At 36.9% G+C, this 20,650-nt stretch overlaps 2 protein-coding genes and 1 pseudogene across 2 annotated transcripts; all 3 read right to left on the bottom strand.

Moving 5' to 3' along the window:
• Positions 1 to 9,129: 9,129 nt before the first annotated feature.
• LOC132273022 (UDP-glycosyltransferase 75C1-like) lies at positions 9,130 to 10,548 on the bottom strand (annotated as a pseudogene).
• A 1,969-nt stretch (positions 10,549 to 12,517) lies between these two features.
• Positions 12,518 to 13,186, bottom strand: LOC132273021 (UDP-glycosyltransferase 75C1-like). Its single transcript, XM_059774061.1, has one exon. The coding sequence runs from the start codon at positions 13,184 to 13,186 to the stop codon at positions 12,518 to 12,520; it is 669 nt and encodes a 222-aa protein (XP_059630044.1).
• A 3,548-nt stretch (positions 13,187 to 16,734) lies between these two features.
• On the bottom strand, positions 16,735 to 18,447 carry LOC132274776 (UDP-glycosyltransferase 75C1-like). The gene has a single exon (XM_059776114.1). It carries the CDS (start codon positions 18,302 to 18,304, stop codon positions 16,919 to 16,921), a length of 1,386 nt encoding a protein of 461 aa, XP_059632097.1. The 5' UTR covers positions 18,305 to 18,447; the 3' UTR covers positions 16,735 to 16,918.
• Between the last annotated feature and the right edge of the window lie 2,203 nt (positions 18,448 to 20,650).

Here is a 20,650-nt window from a genome sequence, read left to right as displayed (position 1 = left end):
AGAACATGTAGTCTGAAGTGACTTTGGTATATGAATGCAGTACGTTGACAAGTCCCACCATGTCAACATTTTCAGTTATTAGTTTGTGTGTGGATGCATGACATGACAACATTTCGAGGTAAACTTCAAAACTTGGTAGCCGCCAACTCCTAGAGAACTTTGACCCTCAACTTGGTAGCCGCCAAATCTTAATTTTGTTGTGGATGCCAAATCAAATCAAAGAACCATACAAAGACCTATATTCATAAAAATTTCCAATTTTGTTAACACAGTTAATTCAAACAATCCTTAGGTAGTAATGAGATCGTGGTGACAAGACCAGCATATTGGCGGAACAAGTGAACAACCATAGTTGTTATGGCCGAAGTCTATGGAGGTTTGGGCTCTCAAGTAACATGGTTGATGCAGTCCATGTGCTTTCCATCTTTCTTTTTGAAAGCATTGATACATGTCCCGAATAAATTTTGACTTGTATATCTGGAATCTATGTGACGGTTGACACGGTGCTTAATTAATAAAAAAAATACACATCATTGTCTAAAACTCTAAAACCCTAATTATTTCACATTAGAGAGCCATTCTCCATTGTCTTCGTTTCCGGGTTATGAAATCAATTTCTTGTTTGCTGCAACAGCTCCAACGATTACATTTAGTTTTTCACATTCTTAGATGACTCGGACAACCGTACTACTTTCATAACTTTCATATAAGAGAAAAAATATCATGTATCTTTACTTTTAGTACAGGTTTTTATGATATAGTTGTATACGTAGGGGATACAATATATATATATGTAGACATTAAAATTTTAGTGGGCTTTAATTTTGACAAATGGACCCATTAAATATAGGCCTAATGTTTAATTAAGTTATTTAATTGGACCAGACTTGGTCCACTTAAATTATTTAATTAGCCCAGCTCAGATGATTAAATGGAAAGATAATTATTCCTAATAAAATATATTTGGAATAATTATTTTTAAGGATAATTATCATAATATAACCGGCCCGGCCCAGTTATGATATTTTCCTTATCAGAAAGGACACGTGTCATCATCCTATGGATCCAAGAAACTTATAAATAAAGGCCTGGAGGAAGGGAGAAGGAGGACAGAAATCCAGAGTCCAGAAATCCAAAAATTCAGAAATTCAAGGGACACAAATTCAGAGTCTAGAAATCCAGAGACTCAGAAATCCAGAAGGTCCTGAGGGCAAACCTGAAAGTGAAGAACATCAAGTACATCCAAAGTCGTGACGTTCTTCACCAAATTCAACAAATCCTATCTGAAGATGAAGAACAACAAGCACATCCAAAGACGTGCCGTTCTTCCTCAAATTCAACAAAAGACAGAAATTCAGGCACAAATTCAGAATTCAGAAGTCCAGAAATCCAGAGACTCAGAAGACACAAATTCAGAATCCAAACCCAAAAGCGAAGAACATCAAGCACATCCAACGACATATCGTTCTTCATCAAATTCCACGGTAATCAACAACAAGCACATCCAATGACGTGCTGTTCTTCATCAAATTCCACGGTAATTCAAGAATAAGCTCGTGCAGCCCTTGGATCCAACCAACTAAAGGAGATCGAATTAGAGGACTGTCTTATTTGTAAAGAATATTATTACAGAGGATTGTACTCAAATTTTTTAAATTAATAAGTTACAATTTGCTCCATATTTTGTTTTATTTACATACTTACAAAATTTGTGTGTACAAATTTCTGGCACGCTCGGTAAGACATCCTCTGCCTCTCATCTCTTTCTCCTACATCAAATTCTCAACAAATTCATCGTCAGATTCTATGACTTCCAATAAGATTTAGACAAATAGCAAAAATACCACTAAAGACTTCGCGGTCATTACAGACAACATCAATACCATCACAAAAGGTGGCAAGAAAGTTGCAACTTCGTCAAGTGGTACAAACACCTCTGCAATGATGTGGAGCATGGTCAAATCATCCATTCCTGCCAAAAGACAACACGATGCGATGGGAGTCAATTCTGCCAAATCTGTCAAAGTAACAACTCAAACTCATACCATCTTCACCTCGCTGGGGGCAAGAAGGAAGGTTTCTACAACCTCAAAGGTTGCTCCAATCACAAGTTCAAGTTCCACCTCACTAGGGGAAAGGAGAAAGGTTCCTACAACCTTAAAGGTTGCTCCAGTCACAAGTTCAAGTTCCACCCCGTTGGGGGCAAGGAAGAAGGTTCCTACAACCTCAAAGGTTACTCCAGTCACAAGTTCGAGTACAAGGATGGTCCACCCAAGGTCAAAGATTTTTTCTAACTCCATCACTGTGCCAATCATGATGACGAGTACTACCTCGTACGAAGAGCAATTGAGGACTATGGCCCATGCAATTGAAAGATTACAACACTCTCTCAAAGAGCAAGATCTGAAAATTGCCTTACTGACAGAAAAGTTAAAATTATGTGACGACAATACTGAGTCAAGCAAAGGCCGAATTCCTCATCTAATTCCATGCCAGAGGACACTCCAATTGATGATCAAAATGACGTGTCTGCCAATCCAATAATTAATATTGCCTCCTCTGTTACCTTACTTTCTGTCCAACAACTTCAAGTCATGATAGTGAATCGCATAAGAGAACAATACAGTAGCGTTTCTCAAAGTGCTCGCATGTACTCAAAGTCTTACACAGAAAAAATTGGCATCTTAAAAATGCCGGTTGGGTATCAACCTCCAAAACTTCAACAGTTTAACGGAAAAGGCAATCCCAAGTAACCTGTTACACACTTTGTAGAGACTTGCGGTAATGCTGATACCGACGAAGATCTCCTTGTTAAGCAATTTGTTCGTTCCTTCAAAGGGAATGCATTTGATTGGTACACAAACCTCAAAGTTGGAGGTATTGACAGTTGGGAGCAGATGGAACGAGAATTTCTCAACCGTTTCTATAGCACTCGTCATACTGTAAGTATGGTAGAGCTTACAAACACAAAATAGATGAAGGGTGAACCCATGGTTAACTACATCAACCGTTGGCGAGCACTAAGTCTTGACTGCAAGGATCGTTTATCTGAAATTTTTGCAGTTAAAGCATGTATGCAAGGCATGCGCTGGGAGCTTCTTTACATCCTACAAGAGATTAAGTCTCGCACATTTGAAGAGCTTGTTACTCGAACCCACGACATGAAGCTTAGCATGGAAAATTATGGTGCTAGGAAAGATGTTCTAGATATACCCGACAATCTTCAAGAAGATGAAGAAAGTGAATCAGAAGAAGAAGACAAAATACTTCTTAACTCGGACGACGAAATAGCTTCATCTTTCATTATAAACATCATCTCGAAAGACTTGCATCAAGAAACAATGACTTCAACCGAAAGTGCAAAATCATAGGGGGCATTAAGTCAAGGAAACCAAGAAGAAAATCCTCAAAGTGATGACGAGATAGTCCATACCCTTCAGCATAAGTTTGGATTGCCGTCTGATTCTTACAAAGTTGGAGAATAATAAAAATTGATGATGCTTCCAGATACGAGCCTAAACTGTCAATGATGCACCCAGATACGAGCCTAAACTGTCGACGATGCTCCAAAATACGAGCCTAAACTGTCAAGGATGCTCCCAGATACGAGCCTAAACTGTCGATGATGCTCCCAGATACGAGTCTAAACTATCGATGATACTCCCCGACACGAGAATAAACTGTCAACTGGAAAAAAAATGACACTCCTTGACACGAGTTTAAACTGTCTACCTAAAAAAAAATCAAGAACTCCTTGATACGAGTTTAAACTGTCTCCTAAAAAATAAAAAAAATTAAAAATTAAAAAATTAAAAAAAAAATGACACTCCTTGACACGAGTTTAAACTGTCTACCTAAAAAAAATTAAGAACTCCTTAATACGAGTTTAAACTGTCTCTCAAACAACAAAAAAGATGACACTCCTTGACATGAGTTTAAACTGTTTACCTGAAGAAAAAAAAATCAAGAATTCCTTGATACGAGGTTAAACTGTCTCCCAAAAAAAAAAAAAAAAAAAAATGACACTCCTTGACACGAGTTTAAACTATCTACTTGAAAAAAAATATCAAGAACTCCTTGATACGAGGTTAAACTGTCTCCAAAAAAAAAAAAAATGACACTCCTTGACCCGAGTTTAAACTGTCTACCTGAAAGAAAAAATATCAAGAACTCCTTGATACGAGGTTAAACTGTCTCCCAAAAAAAAACAACACTCCTTGGCATGAGTATAAATTGTCCGCCTGAAGAAAAAAAAAATCAAGAACTCTTAGACATGAGTATAAACTGTTTACCAAAAAAAAAAAAAAAAATTGTGAACTCACTTGATCCCTGTTTAGGGTATGTAGGCATCTTGGAAGTTTGTTCCAAGTTAAGTCAACCTAAAAAAAAAGGGCAAAGTGTGCTCATCGCGTGATATCAAAAATGATTCGTCACACCCTGTCAACTTGGCACGCCACCAAAGTGTAGCTGTAAAAAGAATTTTGGTCTGTCGTCGTAGTTGTAGCTACAAAAGAAATTTTGATTCGGCAAAGTGTAGTTGCGAAGAAATAACTTGGTTCGTCGTCAGACTGTAGCTACCTAAAAAAATTCTACTCACTGCCGAGGTATTGCTGAGAGAGAAATTTTGCTTGCTGCCAAGGCGTCACTGAAGAATTTGTTTCATCACCAAGGTGTTGTTGTAAAACTCACCACTGAAGTGTCGTTGAAAAAAAAAAAAAAAAAAAAAAATTCTGCTCGCCGCCGAGGTGTTGCTGAAAGAAAATTTTGGCTTTCCGTCAAGGTATTGCTAAAAAAATATTTGCTCGCTATCAAGGTGTTACTGAAAGAGAAATTTGGCTTTCCGTTGAGGTGTCATTGAAGAAATAATTCACGGTGTCACCAAGATATTGCTGAAGTAAAAATAAATCACCACACGGAGGCATAGGCATGCAAGCTTTGTCTGTCACATCCTTACAGCATCTGCAACAGATCTCTATCTTCAAGACAAATATGCACAGCACACTTGCGTAACTCGGTAACTCCATGTCAAGCGGCTAATGGTTGAGTCAGATCTTTTGGTGGAGCTTCAGCTTGAAATCATCATCAAATCTAGCGATGGCTAACAATGCTGGTGGCATGACCTGTCGGAGTATGGTTTTGCTCTATCAATAGCTGCTGGATGATCCATGGCTGATGAAAATACTCTGGCAGCGGGTGTTGACAACGTTGTCTAAGCTAGTGGTAAAACCTCTCTCCATCTACATCTATCGTTGCTCTCTGGGCTGATTCATGGCTGCTAACGACACTGCCTGTGCTGGTGGCATGACCTCTCGGAGTCTGGTCTCGCTCTATCAATGGCTGCTGGATGATCCATGGCTGATGAAGATGTTCTGGCGGTGGGTGTTGACAACGTTGTCTGAGCTAGTGGTAAAACCTCTTTCCATCTACAGCACAGACAATCTGGCGGCGGGTGTTGACGAAATCATCTACATCTGTCGTTGCTCTCTGGGCTGATTCATGGCTGCTATGACACTGTCTGTGCTGGTGGCATGACCTGTCAGAGTCTGTTCTCCTCCAAAACGGTGATAGTATGGGGCTTGAAACTCTTGAAATACACCACGATTTTTGTTCCAAATGAACAATGGGTCCTTACAGACTAGTTGCGTTCCAAAGGAACAAAGGGTCCTTGCGAACTAGTTGCGTTCCAAATGAACAAAGGGTCCTTGCAAAGTAGATGAGTTCCAAAAGAATAAAGGGTCCTTACGGATTAGTTGCGTTCCAAAGAAACAAAAGGGTCCTTACGGACTAGATGCGTTCCCAAAGGAATAAAGGGTCCTTACGAACTAGATGCGTTCACAAAGGGTCCTTATGGACTAGTGGCGTTCCAAAGGAACAAAGGGTCCTTACGGACTAGTTACATTCCAAAGAAACAAAAGGTCCTTGCGGACTAGGCGTTAAAAAAAAAAAAAAAAAAAATGCTTACAGTTTATATTCCAAAAAGTTTGGAGGACCAAAAAAAAAATAATAAAAAATAAAATAAAATAAAAAATTTCCTCAAGAAGCGTGAGAAGGAAAAAAAAAAAAAAATTCCTCTACGAAGCGTGGAAGAGAGAGGAAAAAAAAAAAAAAAGGAAGAAAAAATTCGTGAAAAAGAGGGGAAAAAAAAGTGAAAAGGAGAAAAATTGCGTGAAAAAAAAAATAAATAAAGAAAAAAAAGAAGAAGAAGAAAAAATTGTGTGAAAAAAAAAGGAGAGAAAAAGGAAAGAAAAAAAAAGAGAGAAGGAAATTTTTTTTGCGTGAAAAAAAAAAAAAAGAGAAAAAGGAAGGAAAAAAAAAAAGAGAAGGAAAAATTGTGTGAAAAAAAAAAAACAAAAAAGGAAAGAAAAAAATCGTGAAAAAAAAAAAGAAAAAAAAAAAGGAAAGGAAAAAAAATGTATTCTCTTCCAACAAGCGTGGAGAGAAAAAGAGAGAAAGAGAGAAAAAAAAAAAAGAAAAAAAAATCTCTTCCAACAAGCGTGGAGAGGAGGAAAAAAAAAAAAAAAAAACTCAACTTTCCAACAAGCGTGGAGAGAGAGGGAGGGAGAAAAAGAAAATAATAAAATAATAAATTTAGTTCTCCAGCAAGTGTGGAGAAGGGAAAAAAAAAAAAAAAAAAAAAAAAAAATTGGTGTTCTCTAGCGAGCGTGGAGAAAAAGAAAAATATATATATATATATATATTTTTTAGTGTTCTCCATCAAGCGTGAAAAAAAAAAAGATGCCGCAATCCAACACAATCTTCATAGGCTATAATCTTACAAGTCCTTCAGAGCCGATTGAAATTGATGTCAAACCCTATGACTTGGGTGGTATATATAGGTAAAGGATTTATATAAATTGGAAAGTAAAAAATTTAATAAAAATAAAAAATAAAAAAAAAAGGAAAGTTGGATACTTCAAGTCCCACTTGAAAAAGGAGACAAGTCCTATTAAGCGTGGGACTCGAAGTGAGGGCAATTTGTAGACATTAAAATTTTAGTGGGCTTTAATTTTGACAAATGGATCCATTAAATATGGGCCTAATGTTTAATTAAGTTATTTATTTTGGACCAAGCTTGATCCACTTAAATTATTTAATTAGTTCAGCCCAGATGATTAAATGGAAAGATAATTATTCCTAATAAAATATATTTGGAATAATTATTTTTAAGGATAATTATCAAAATATAACCGGCCCGGCCCAATTATGATATTTTCCTTATCAGAAAGGACAAGTTTCATCATCCTATGGATCCAAGAAGCCTATAAATAGAGGCCTAGAGGAAGGGAGAAGGGGGACAGAAATCCAGAGTTCAGAAATCCAGAAATTTAAGGGACACAAATTCAGAGTCTAGAAATCCAGAGACTCAGAAATCCAGAAGGTCCTGAGGGCAAACCTAAAAGCGAAGAATACCAAGCACATCCAAAGTCGTGCCGTTCTTCACTAAATTCAACAAATCCTCTCTGAAGACGAAGAACAATAAGCACATCCAAAGATGTGCCGTTCTTCCTCAAATTCAACAAAGTCCAGAAATTCAGACACAAAGTCAGAATTCAGAAGTCCAGAAATTTAGACACAAATTCAGAATTCAGAAGTCTTGAAATCCAGAGACTCAGAAGACACAAATTCAGAATCCAAACCCAAAAGCGAATAACATCAAGCACATCCAACAACGTGTCGTTCTTCATCAAATTCCACGGTGATCAACAACAAGTACATCCAACGACGTGCCATTCTTCATCAAATTCAACGGTGATTCAAGAATAAGCTCGTGCAGCCCTTGGATCCAACCAACTAAAGGAGATCGAATCAGAGGACTGTCTTATTTGTAAAGAATATTATTACAGAGGATTGTACTCAAATTTTTCAAATGAATAAATTCCTATTTGCTCCATATTTTGTTTTATTTGCATACTTACAAAATTTGTGTGTACAATATAACTCTAGAATTAAGCACACATACAATCCCCATAAACCCTAGATGTAGACACACACATATATATATAATCTCCAGAATATAGCCTGAGATTACACTGATGTACCGAGACCGTCATTGTTAAGGCATTTCTCGACCGCCATGGTTTAGTTGTTTTCCCATGGTTGGGGCTACTTCTCCGATCCATTATCATGTTCCTTGTAGACGCACACATTCTTTATAGAAGAAAAATTATATATTGAAAAAGAAAAAAAATATTGACAAAAAAGCTTTTAATTTTAATTAAGTTGGCAGTCACATCATTGGCCACCTCATTCAAGTTAATTTCATATTTTCATGATATATTATTGGTGATGTTTAGCATTTCTCTTTGGTTCTAATCAAACAAAAATATCTCTTTCTCTTGCATTTTTAATTAGGCAAAACATAATCTAATTTAATGATAGTAGATTTATTAATTAATTGCTAATGTTGGCCTAAAATTTTTTTCCACCAGGTTGCTGAGGAAATATAGAAAGCCAAATAAAATTAGGTTTATAGTTTTGTTTGTTTATTATTGTTATTATTATTATTATTATTATTATTATTATTATTATTATTATTTTCAGTGGTAGCACGTTTTGATACTTCAAAGGTTTATTTTGTGGAAATTATTATATATAAATATATATAGAGACAGAGAAAAATGTTAAAAGGGGACGTTCAAAGTGAACCCGCGTCCTCATATATTGGATCTAATCGATGAGGACGGAAGATCATGAAAATACCCTTTCATATGAGTCAAAGAAACACAAAGCTAATGTGGCTTTAGGTCATACGAAAAGAACTTTGGCTAAACAATAGCAAAAGAACAGAAAGTGATGTACGTTGGTAATTTATAAAATAAGTTGTCTTCATGCATCAAAGAGATGAGAAGAATGGTAGATGGAGATAGTTTGGTATGAATTTAAAATGACTCGGACAAGATTAGTGGTTGATTACGTAACATACAGAATGAAGAACTTTTTCTCTATGGTAAAGTGTTTACTCTATAAATCAATGAAAATATTCCTCCACATTTGAAATCTCTCTAAACATACAAAATATGAAAACATATCACATTATTTGCAAATGTAACAACATAGCAAAAAGAAAATCAAAAGTGAAAGAAAATGAAGATTCAATCAAGAATAAAGTTCATCCTACTAAACAACTCGTTAATTTCCGATCTCATTCACAAAAGCTTTAAAATTCATGTCCGAGGACCCACCTTCCTTCACAGCTTCCTTTGCTAGTTCCTTACATTTCTTGGCATTTCATCCCCTCATTTTTTTCCCTTCCTCTCCATCCCCCATTACCATTTCTATGCACCTCTTAAACTCCTCCCTCTCAACTATTCCTTCTTTATTTACTGTCACCATCACTGCCGTCTTTCAAACATCTATGATCAGCTTTGCATTAGTCCCCTAATCCGTCCACTGCAGAAAAGCCACCATTGGAACCTCAGAAACCAAACTCTCCAACGTAGAATTCCACCCGCAATGCATCACAAAACATCCTAATGATGGGTGTGACAGAACCTCCACTTGAGAACACCATGGCACTATCATCCCTTGCATTTCCAGTTCCTCCATCAAATTTGCGTCATTTTTTATATTCTTACCATTTTGATTAGTTTTTCTTCCCACCCACAAGAACGGCCTTTGGCTTTCCAACAACCCATGTGCCATCTCTTCCGTTTGTTTCTTTGAAAACACAGAAATGCTTCCGAATGACAAATAAACAATAGAGGACTGTGGCTTTGAGTTCAACCATTCTATATACTCTGCCGAGGACTTCTGAAACATATCACCTCTAAATGAAGTATCAGATGGATCTTTTCTGTCCAAAAATGCTGATGGGATTAATGGCCTAATTGGAATGACGTTGAGTTTTTTGATGGCTGATAGAGTATCGGATTCCAATGCCTCGAATGTATTTAATGGTACTTGTGGATTTGCTTGGGAATCAAGTCTGTTACCGTGCTTTTTGAATGCTATGATTCCAAAATTGAAGTAGTCTGTAGGGAGGAAGGAAGGTCGCGGTAAGTGAGTAATGGAAGTCCTGGGAGTTCAATGGGACAAAAGGGGTCACAACTATTTTTAGTAATAACATTGTGGGAGTCATTTATTAAAGGATGACATGGCATATTGACAAGTTAAAACGACGCTAACCAAATCTACCGTGGCAATTTGAAAAGTCAAAAGTCTCAAGGGACCAATCTTCGAGCACCCTAAGCCCTGGGCCCATCAAGCCTCGAGGAATCAATCTTCGAGCACCCTAAGTCCTAGTTTCGCTCCAGGCCCACCAAGCCTCGAAAGACCAACCTTCGAGTACCTTAAGCCCTGGCTTCGCTCCAAGCCTACCAAGCCTCGAAGGATCAAACTTCGAGCACCCTAAGCCTTGGCATCGCTCTAGGCCCACCAAGCCTCGAAAGATCAAACTTCGAGCACCCTAAGCCCGGCTTCGCTCTAGGCCCACCAAGCCTCAAAAGACCAACCTTCGAGAACCCTAAGCCCTGGCTTCGCTCCAGGCCCACAAAGCCTCGAAGGATCAAACTTCGAGCACCCTAAGCTCTGGCATTGCTCCAGGCCCATTAAGCCTCGAGGACCTAATTCTCGAGCACCCTAAACCCTGGCATCACTCCAGACCCATCAAGCCTCGAAGGATCAAACTTCGAGCACCCTGCATCGCTCCAGGCCCACCAAGTCTCGAAAGATCAAACTTCGAGCACCCTAAGCCCTGGCATCGCTCCAGGCTCACCAAGTCTCGAAAGATCAAACTTCGAGCATCCTAAGCCCTGGCATCGCTCCAAGCTCACCAAGTCTCGAAAGATCAAACTTCAAGCACCCTAAACCCTGGCATCGCTGCAGGCCCATCAAGCCTCGATAATCCAATCCTCGAGCACCATAAGCCCTGGCATTGCGCCAGGCAATATCACTTTGAAGGACTGGAGCTTATAAGATTGCGTATAGCACGAAACGGAGGTAGGGCCTTCACAGCTATAGGAGATCTATGTTTAGGAAACTTAGAAGGATCTTGGATTGGCGGATGAGAAATCAAGAGGTACATTCGCTCTCAGTAAGGCCCAATTAACAAGATGATGGGATTATACATGTTATGATGGCAAACCTTAAAATCACATTCAATGTTGTGTCAGGCTTGACCAACCGATGGCCAAGCAATATTTAATGCCCTTGATTTAGGGAGAAGTGATATGACAATATAGGATAAGGCTCAAGGAAAGGATTAGACCCCTCAGACTCCTAAATCTCCAAGATTACCTATGTAATCCAGATTGGGAGTAATGTATGCAAAGAGCCATGCACAGAGGGACCCATTGGGTAATAACCAATGGAATCCGGGCCTATAAATAGTACTATCTTATGAAGGAATAAACAACCCAAAAAAGAATAAGCTGTCATTATATTGTATAATCACCCTACCACCATCTTAATCTTGATAGTTGGTCTTCTTCTCCTCCTCCTACACTAAGCATTTCCTCTGTTTTCCTTCGTATTTGTATTTCTGATATCACCATTATATTATTATATTACTTGCTCAAAAACGAACCCCTACAAACATCAGTATACCCTTTGAAATAATAGTAGTAAATGTTCAAAACAGTTGCTGGTTGGATCCAAAGAAATGTGGAAGGGATGTGATGGTCATATGCCATTTTTGCTACCCATGGTATAAAATTGGTGTAGACCACACGTGAAAGGGATATTGGAACAGAAAAAGTAGGAAAGATATAATGTTTCCATTATAAACTTATAATTTTATTGTTTATACACAATCCGACATGCCAAATTCTAGACTGAGTTACAAATGCCACCAACAAATATATAGTAAATCCAAATAAATATATAAAAAGAATGAACCAATCAAAAGCATGATCTTTTATTCAAATACACCATTTTCATTTTCATTTTCATGAAAAAAGTCCACAGTTACTAATGACCATCTCCAAGTCCATCCACAAAAGCCTTAAGATTCATATCCAATGATCCACCATCTGTCATAGCTTCCCGTGCCATTTCCTTCCATTTTTTAGCATTTCCTCTCATTTCTCCCCCCCTCTCCCATCACCATTTCTTTATACCTCCTAATCTCCTCCCTTTCCAATATTCTTTCTTCATTTGGCACTACTCTCTCCCCCATCTTCCAAACATCTTGGAGAAGCTTTGCAATCGTCATTTGATCCGTAAACTGTGGAAAGCCCACCATTGGAACTCCGGAAACCAAACTTTCCATCGAAGAATTACATCCACAGTGAATGAAAAAGCATCCCAATGATGGGTGCGATAGAACCTCCAATTGAGAACACCATGGCACTATCAATCCTTCTTGTCTCAATTCTTCTAAGAAACTCAATTTATCTTCTTCTCTCACGCCATTTCCTTTTTCCCTCATCACCTACATAAATGGACTACGGCTTTCCAACAATCCGCGTGCAATGTCCTCCATTTGTTACTTCGACAACACAATTGTGCTTCTAAATGCTACGTAAACAATGGATGATTCTGGCTTCGAATTTAACCACTCAACATAACCATGTGATTGTTAAAAGAGGTATCCTCTAAAGGAAGCATCAAAATGTATTATTAAAGGTCCTATTGGGATCAAATTGTGTTTTTCCATAGCTCTTAAGGCATCTAGCTCTATTGCTTCAAATGTGTTCACTAGTATTTTTGGGTTGGTTTCGGCATTAAGCACTTCAAGCTGCTCTTTAAATTCTGGAATTGCCCAACTGTATTTGTCGGAATGTGGAGGGACCAGAAAGGAGGGAAGATCACAGTTAGCGAGCAATGGCAAACCTGGTAACTGAATAAAACTTAAAGGGTCATTGCCATTTTTTCTAATGGCATCACCGTAGCCATTGAAGTAATAGTGGTAGATATCAAAAACCATGACTGGTTTAATCCACAGAAGTGCGGATGGGATGTGATGGGCAAGAGCAACTTCAGCAGCCCACGGTTGATTCATATTGTAAGCCAAACAAAATATTGGGTAGCCTTCTTCGTCACCGGCCTTGATGAGTTCTGCCTTGTCTTTGGAACCGCGAATTCTAAGCTCAGACCAGAAATGGTCGTGGTTGTCTCCTTCTTTGAGCCCATCATCATAACCATCGGAGAAGGCAGATAAGGATAAGCCTTTTGGGATTATGCTGTTGGATTTGGTGATGCGACGGTGGGCAGAGAGACTTATGATAATGGTGACCTTAACACCCATTTGTACGAGGTTCTTGGCAAATTGGATTGACGGATTGATGTCACCTTGCGACAGAAAACTTAGAAGGAGAATGTGGCAAGCCACCATGGTAAAAGAAAGAGATATAATGGGATAAAGATGATTACTCAAACGCAAAAGGTTGTGTTTGTGTTTCAAAATGAATTAGGAAAAGCTTTGTATCTGAAAATACTGTGGGATGTGGTGGTTTATATGTCTGTAAGACCTGCGAGAAGAAAAGAAAAAATAAAGTAGTGCTTGAATAGTCGTGTTTGTGATGCATAACATGGCAACATTTTGAGATAAGACCATCTCCAATGCTAAAAGTCATTTTCACATGTCAAATCTATATTTTGACAGGTGTTACATTGTCAAAATACTACATTTTATCAATTCTGCTCCAATGGTGCATTTCATGCAAAATGCTATTTTTTTTACACAACCATCATTATTTTTCAACTACCATTCCCACCATTTATATTTACATCAGTAATATTAATATTAGGCACATTCTAAGTCAAGTTGTAGACATTAGAAGGAAACTAAAATTAAACCTAATTAAAAAGAAGCAAAAATCTAAAATATCTGGTAAAAAAAAAAAAAGAAATAAGCCCATGACCTATATAATTAACTATATAATTTATATATATATATATATATATATATATATATATATATATATATATATATATATATAACTATATAATTTATAGGCCCATGACCTAGGAAAAAATATAGTATATATTTAGGCAAATCATTTCAGCCTCCCTAATCGCCTCCATTTCTATTCTCGTTCTCATTGAACTTGCCCCCTCTCTCGGCCATATCATTTCAGATTGTTCAAAAAATCAAAACCCATATCTTTCAGTTTCCATCGCCCGCTGTTCCAGTTTGGGTTCGCCTTTCGCGCTTCAGTCGCTGTCTCTCAACTCTCAAGCTTGCCCCCCTCTCTCTCTGCAACTACTAACTTGTATGTATGGGTTCTGTTTTAATTTTTTTCCTGTAATTCTATTTTTATGATCAAGGTCTGTAATTCTATTTTTTTTTTTCTGTAATCATGGTCTGTAATTCTTGTTTTGTAAACTAAATCCTATTTGGTGAAATTTTTTATGATCTTTTTAAAATATATAGCTATTTCAGAGAGAGAGAGGGGGGGTTTCAGATCTCTCTCTCTGCTCTCTCTCTCTAGAGAGAGAGAGAGATCTGAAACCCCCCCTCTCTCTCTCTGAAATAGCTAGTGCTATTTCTTGAATTACAATTGGTATCAATTTTGACAAAGTTAAAATTTGGCGGACAATATATAGAGAGAGAGAGATCTGAAACCCCCCCTCTCTCTCTCTGAAATAGCTAGTGCTATTTCTTGAATTACAATTGGTATCAATTTTGACAAAGTTAAAATTTGGCTGACAATATAGCTTTGCATTAATAGCTCCTTTTCAAGCCTACTTGTTATATTTTAAAAATAGTATGCAATATAGTATTGCATTGGAGATACTCTAATACATCAACTTGGTCCCCAAGTCCAAGAGAGCTTTGACCCTGGACTTAGTATTTACCTTGTTTGATAAGATAATGGCTCAGCTTGTATCTTTTGCTAAGTAATGGCAAGTAAACTTTCACGGGTGGTTTAGTATTAAGAAGTCTCGAAAGGCGAGTCACAAACTCTTACGTCGTGAGTTTAATTCTTACTAGGTACAAAAACACTGAGTTTAAATGATACATATAATTTGAAAATAACTGCACATATTCGAGTTTTACATTGGTTTGATCCCGTGGTTAAAAGGATTTTCATTTCTAAAAATAATAATAATAATAATAATAATAAATACAAAGTTATCGTGGTATGAGAATTTCTTATTTTGGACTCAATTATTTTATGGTCTCAGTACCATTAATCCCGGGCGGATCAAGACTAAACGCCATCAGAAAATGCATGGTGAAACTTTGTTTGGAATGATTACGTTCTACTTATCTTGTATAGAACTTGTAGTCTGAAGTGACTTTGGTTGATGAATGCAGTACTGCGTGTTGACGAGTCCTCTACCATGGCAACATTTTCAGTTATTACTATGTGTGTGGTGCATAACATGACAGCATTTCGAGGTAAACATCAAAACTTGGTAGCCGCCAAATCCTAAAGCTTGGACCCTCAACTTGGTGGACCTACGTTTGGTTAGATTATAGACATCAATAGACGTGTATTAATAATTATATACTTATTAAAAACATAATATATATATATATATATATAATTATTATATGATTACGATTCCGGTTTCAATTCCAATTTTAAAAATAGTTGAGAATGATTTCAGTTCCTAATAATTTTACCGGTTCTTTGTACACCCTTACAAATCATAGTCTAATTTAATGATAGTAGATTGATTAATTGCTAATGTTTTCAATGCCTACAATTGTTTCCACTTTTGTTTATATGTTTCTGAGAAACTATATATATAGAAAGCAGCAGAAAATTGGGTTTATAGTCTTGTTTTTTATTTATTATTATTATTTTTTAATATTTTTTCAGTGGCCAGCATGTTTTGGAAACTCTAAAGGTTTATTTTGTGGAAATTATTATATATAAATAAATATATAAATATATAGAAAAATGTTAAGAGGAGAAATTCAAAGTGAACTCACGTGTTCGTCTACTGAATTCAGTGAATGAGGATATCCTCTTATATAAGCTCATCCACTCATTCATACATATATATATATATATATATGAAAAGCTAACGTGATTTTAGGTCAGAGGAAAAGGACTTTGGCTAAACATTAGCAAAAAGACAGAAAGTGATGATGGTAATTTATAAAATAAGTTGTCTTCATACGTCAAAGACATGAGAGGAATGGTAGAAGGTTTGTTATTATTATTATTATTATTATTATTATTATTTCAGTGCATGGCCAGCACATTCTCGATACTTAATTCAGGTTTATTTTGTGGAAATTATTAAACATAAATATATATATATAGGGAGAGAAAAATGTTAAGAGGGGACGTTCAAAGTGAACCCGCATCTTCATTATTTATTGGATCTAATGAATGAGGACGAAAAATTATGAGAATACCCTTTCATATAAGTGCGCGCGCACGCGCGTGTGTATATATATAAAACAAAGAAACACAAAGCTAATGTGACTTTAGGTGATACGAAAAGGACTTTGGCTAAACATTAGCAAAAGAACAGAAAGTGATGTTGTCATACATCAAAGAGATGAGAGGAATGGTAGATGGAGATAGTTTGGTATGAATTTAAAATGACTCAGACAGGACTTGTGGTTGATTACATAACATACATTGAATAAAGAACTTTTTCTCTATGGCAAAGTGTTTACTCTATAAATCACTGAAAATTTTCCTTGCTTAATTGTTAGGATATGACCTCTTTGTAAACTTACTGTCATTAATTTTAGTTTTCTGCAGTTTATGCTCATCATCTAACAGAAGAATTGTGCACATCATCAACTGGTCTACATAACAAGGTTCTCTTTACCTCCACATTTGAAATCTCTCTATACATACAAAATATGAAAAATGAAGCCAATTCGTATTACAAACACACCCTGATGATTTAATTGATTTTAAAAAGCATACCAAATACATCACCTTTTATAGGCACGTATCACATTATTTCTGTAAATGTAACAACATAGCAAAACGAAAATCAAAAGTGAAAGAAAATGAAGATTCAATCAAGAACAAAGTTCATCCTACTAATTAACAACTTGTTAATTTCCGATCTCACCGACAAAAGCTTTAAGATTTATGTCCGAGGACCCACCTTCCTTCACAGCTTCCTTTGCCAGTTCCTTCCATTTCTTGGCATTTCCCCTCATTTCTTTCCCTTCCTCTCCATCCCCCATCACCATTTCTATGCACCTCTTAAACTCCTCCCTCTCAACTATTCCTTCTTCATTTACTGTCACCCTCACTGCCGTCTTCCAAACATCTGTGATCAGCTTTGCGTTAGTCCCCTGATCTGTCCACTGCGGAAAAGCCACCACTGGAACCCCAGAAACCAAACTCTCCAGCGTAGAATTCCACCCGCAATGCGTCACAAAACATCCCAATGATGGGTGTGACAGAACCTCCACTTGAGAACACCATGGCACTATCATCCCTTGCTTTTCTAATTCCTCCATGAAACTTACTTCGTTTTCTATATTCTTACCATTTTGATCAGTTTCTCTTATCACCCACAAGAACGGCCTTTGGCTTTCCAACAACCCATGCGCCATCTCTTCCATTTGTTTCTTCGAGAGCACTGAAAGGCTTCCGAATGATGCATAAACAACAGAGGACTCTGGCTTCGAGTTCAACCATTCTACATATTCGGTCGAGTTCTGAAACATATCACCTCCAAATGAAGTATCAGATGGATCTTTTCCATCCAAAAAAGCTGATGGGATTAATGGCCCAATTGGAATCATGTTGAGCTTCTTGATAGCTCGTAGAGCATCGGATTCCAATGCGTCGAATGTATTTACTAATACTTGTGGATTTTTTTGGGCATCAAGCATGTCTAGGTGCTTTTCACATGCTATGATCCAAAAATTGTAGTAGTCTGTAGGGAGTAGAAAGGAAGGAAGGTCACGGCGAGTGAGCAATGGAAGTCCCGGGAGTTCAATGGGACAAAAGGGGTCACAGCTATTTTTAGTAATAACATCACCGTAGCCATTGAAATAATAGTAGTAAATGTCTAAAACAGTTGCTGGTTGGATCCAAAGAAGTGTGGAAGGGATGTGATGGTCATGTGCCACTTCTGCTACCCATGGCATAAAAGTGGTGTACACCACGCGTGAGACGGCGTGGCCTCCGTCTGCGCTCGCATTGATTAGATTCGCGACGGCTTGACAACTGTGAATTCGAAATGCAGACGAGAAGCTCTCTATTTCATGAATATCTTCAAAGCCGTTGTCGTAGCCATCAGAGAAGGGGGCGAGGGTTAAAGCTTGTGGGATTGTGGTGGTTTTGTTCATGCGGCGGATGGCGGAGAGGCTAGTGGTAAAGGTAACTTTGACACCCATTGCCACTAGGTTCTTGGCGAATTGGAGGCACGGATTGATGAGGCCTTGTCCTGGGACAGTTACCAGAAGAATGTGACTGTTGTCCATACCGGTGGTGGTGGTGGTGGTGGTGGTGTATTAGTCAATGCAAATTGCAGGATTTGAAGTGCGGTATGTGGTTGTGGTTTGAAGTCTTGGGGTTTGTCCGTGCATTTTCTTAAACTTGCCAAGTTTTGTCTACACGTCATTCCATGCAAAATCAACCAATTTTTCAATTGAGCCGGCTTCAGTTTTGGAGTTTTGTCCTTTTGTTGATGCCACACATAAAACTGTTTTGTCACTATAGTCTTGTTTTATCCCTGACTCATATTCTTATTGTGGTCATTTTTCAAACTATTGAGACATTTGTTCGGAATTTTTTATTAATAAATTTAATTATTCGATCCAAATATTATAACTTTAATAAATAAACTTAGATGTGAATATCATAAATCTTTCAATTATATGAATAACAAGATTATAGCTCGTAAATTTTTGTCTTTCAATAATTTATCTAATGCCATGAATTAATACTTTGGAGGACTGCATTGATATTATAATATCTTTAAGCTTGGCACCAACACATATTCAAAGCAGTACCTAGCTGAACACAGATCTCCTCTCATTAGCAAACATGACTTTCCTATGTAAATTTATTGAGTTAGACAAAAAAAAAAAATAATAAATAAATAAATCTAATGTTATTTAATATGTGCATATAAAATTCTTAACATTTGAAAGTATGTGCAAATTACTTCCCAATAGTGTTAATTTTGATTAAATATATATATATAAGCCCCAAAATATTCTTAATATATCCTTAAAAACTGAAATTACTGGTTTTTTTAATTTTTGTCTTAAAGATATTTTAGGTATTTCAATCTTCCAATTAACAAAATGTCTTTATTTGCTCAATTTGACAAATGTAATAATTTGTTGAACAGCAAGAGAATATTTGCACATTTAAGAATTTTTTTTGCACTTTACCTAATAAAATATAACTTTAAAGTAAAAATCTAATTAAGATAGGAAAACGGAGTTTTTATTTTTCTTTCTTTTTGTGAAAAAAAAAAACGACCCTCCCGGAATGTTTTAGCTCCACTGAAGATTTTACATTGAAACTTTCTGCAATTGATAAAAAAAATTTGTTATTAGTCGTTAACAAAATTTAATTTTTAGGATCTCTCCCTACGATGAACAGTCCTCTGCATAAATAATTGTCCCAAGTATGTCATTGGCAAACGCCTTTGTAGCCAAATGGTAGGTTTTTTCAGAGTTCGGTTTCGAGCCTTCGCACTCTCCTCCCTACTAGGGATGACAAAAATCTCTACCTCAGCGGATCCCGTCCTGCCTCGCCCCACCCTGTTTGGAATAATTTTGGAGAACCGATTATGCAAATGGAGACGAAAATAGGGGGATGCTTTGAAGAACCCAGTGGGTTTTGGGGTGTTTTTGGGGAAGCCCCACCCCGCCCCACCCCGCCCCGAATATACCACAAATTTACTAAATTACTATAGTATATTATTAAAATAAGTTAAGCATATGCAAAAAAATTGTTTCATGTCTTAACTTTTGTGGCAATATAGATAGGAAGAAACCCTAGGCCTCATTTCGTTTCATGTCTTAAGCTTTGTGGAAAAACAAGAGCTACAAGTAGGGATGGCAAAAATTCCCACCCCAATGGGGCCTCGCCTCGTTTGTAAATGGGGAAGTGGGTGGTGGTGAATTTTGGGACGGTTATGAGGGTGAAAAAATTATATAGGAATGGAGATGGGGAATGAGATCCCTGTCCCAAATTACCTCATTGTCGTTGCTACTTCCCATTGACCGTTGACATTATGCCAGGTAAACGAAAAAAAAACAAAAAAAGGAAACTGCTACAATCCCAAAAAACATCCCACTGTAACTAAGTTTGGTTGTTATGCCATGTAAACAAAAAACAAAAAAAGGAAACTGCTACAATCCCAAAATAACATCCCACTGTAACAAAGTTTGATTGTTCATGCTAGCTAAGAGATAACACAAATCTGAAACCGAACGACAATCCCATGTATTTTAGGAATTTTTAAACTGAAATTGGTGACAACAATATAAAGAAGGTAACAGATTTATATTAACAATAATTTATTCTATAAAGCAGCTTAATTTATTTTATAATTATTTAGACCGAAATTAACCCGTATTAGTCCAATGTTTTGCTGATGATAAAGTAGTAGCAGTAAAAATAAATAAATAAATAAATAAAAAAGGTGAATGGGAATTGCTAGATTTAATTATACCAAGTTTATCAAATCATGGAGCATATAGTTTGAAGAAAGAAATGATCAAAGGAAACACTTTTACATTTCGCAAAATCTAATGATCAGTTTGTAGCTTCTGCATTTTTTTTTTCTGTAAAAATTTTTAAAAGATTTT

The sequence above is a fragment of the Cornus florida genome, unplaced genomic scaffold, assembly GCF_030987335.1.
Source record: "Cornus florida cultivar Cherokee Brave unplaced genomic scaffold, ASM3098733v1 CherokeeBrave_3.0.0_Hap2_Chr09, whole genome shotgun sequence".
NCBI lineage: Eukaryota > Viridiplantae > Streptophyta > Magnoliopsida > Cornales > Cornaceae > Cornus > Cornus florida.
The sequence above is the reverse complement of the archived record's forward strand: the minus strand, read 5'-3'. Positions and strand labels throughout refer to the sequence as shown.

Excerpts from the sequence above, each read along its gene's own strand:
- LOC132273021 (XM_059774061.1), bottom strand. The coding sequence starts at position 13,186 with ATGGGTGTTAAGGTCACCATTATCATAAGTCTCTCTGCCCACCGTCGC.
- LOC132274776 (XM_059776114.1), bottom strand. The coding sequence starts at position 18,304 with ATGGACAACAGTCACATTCTTCTGGTAACTGTCCCAGGACAAGGCCTC.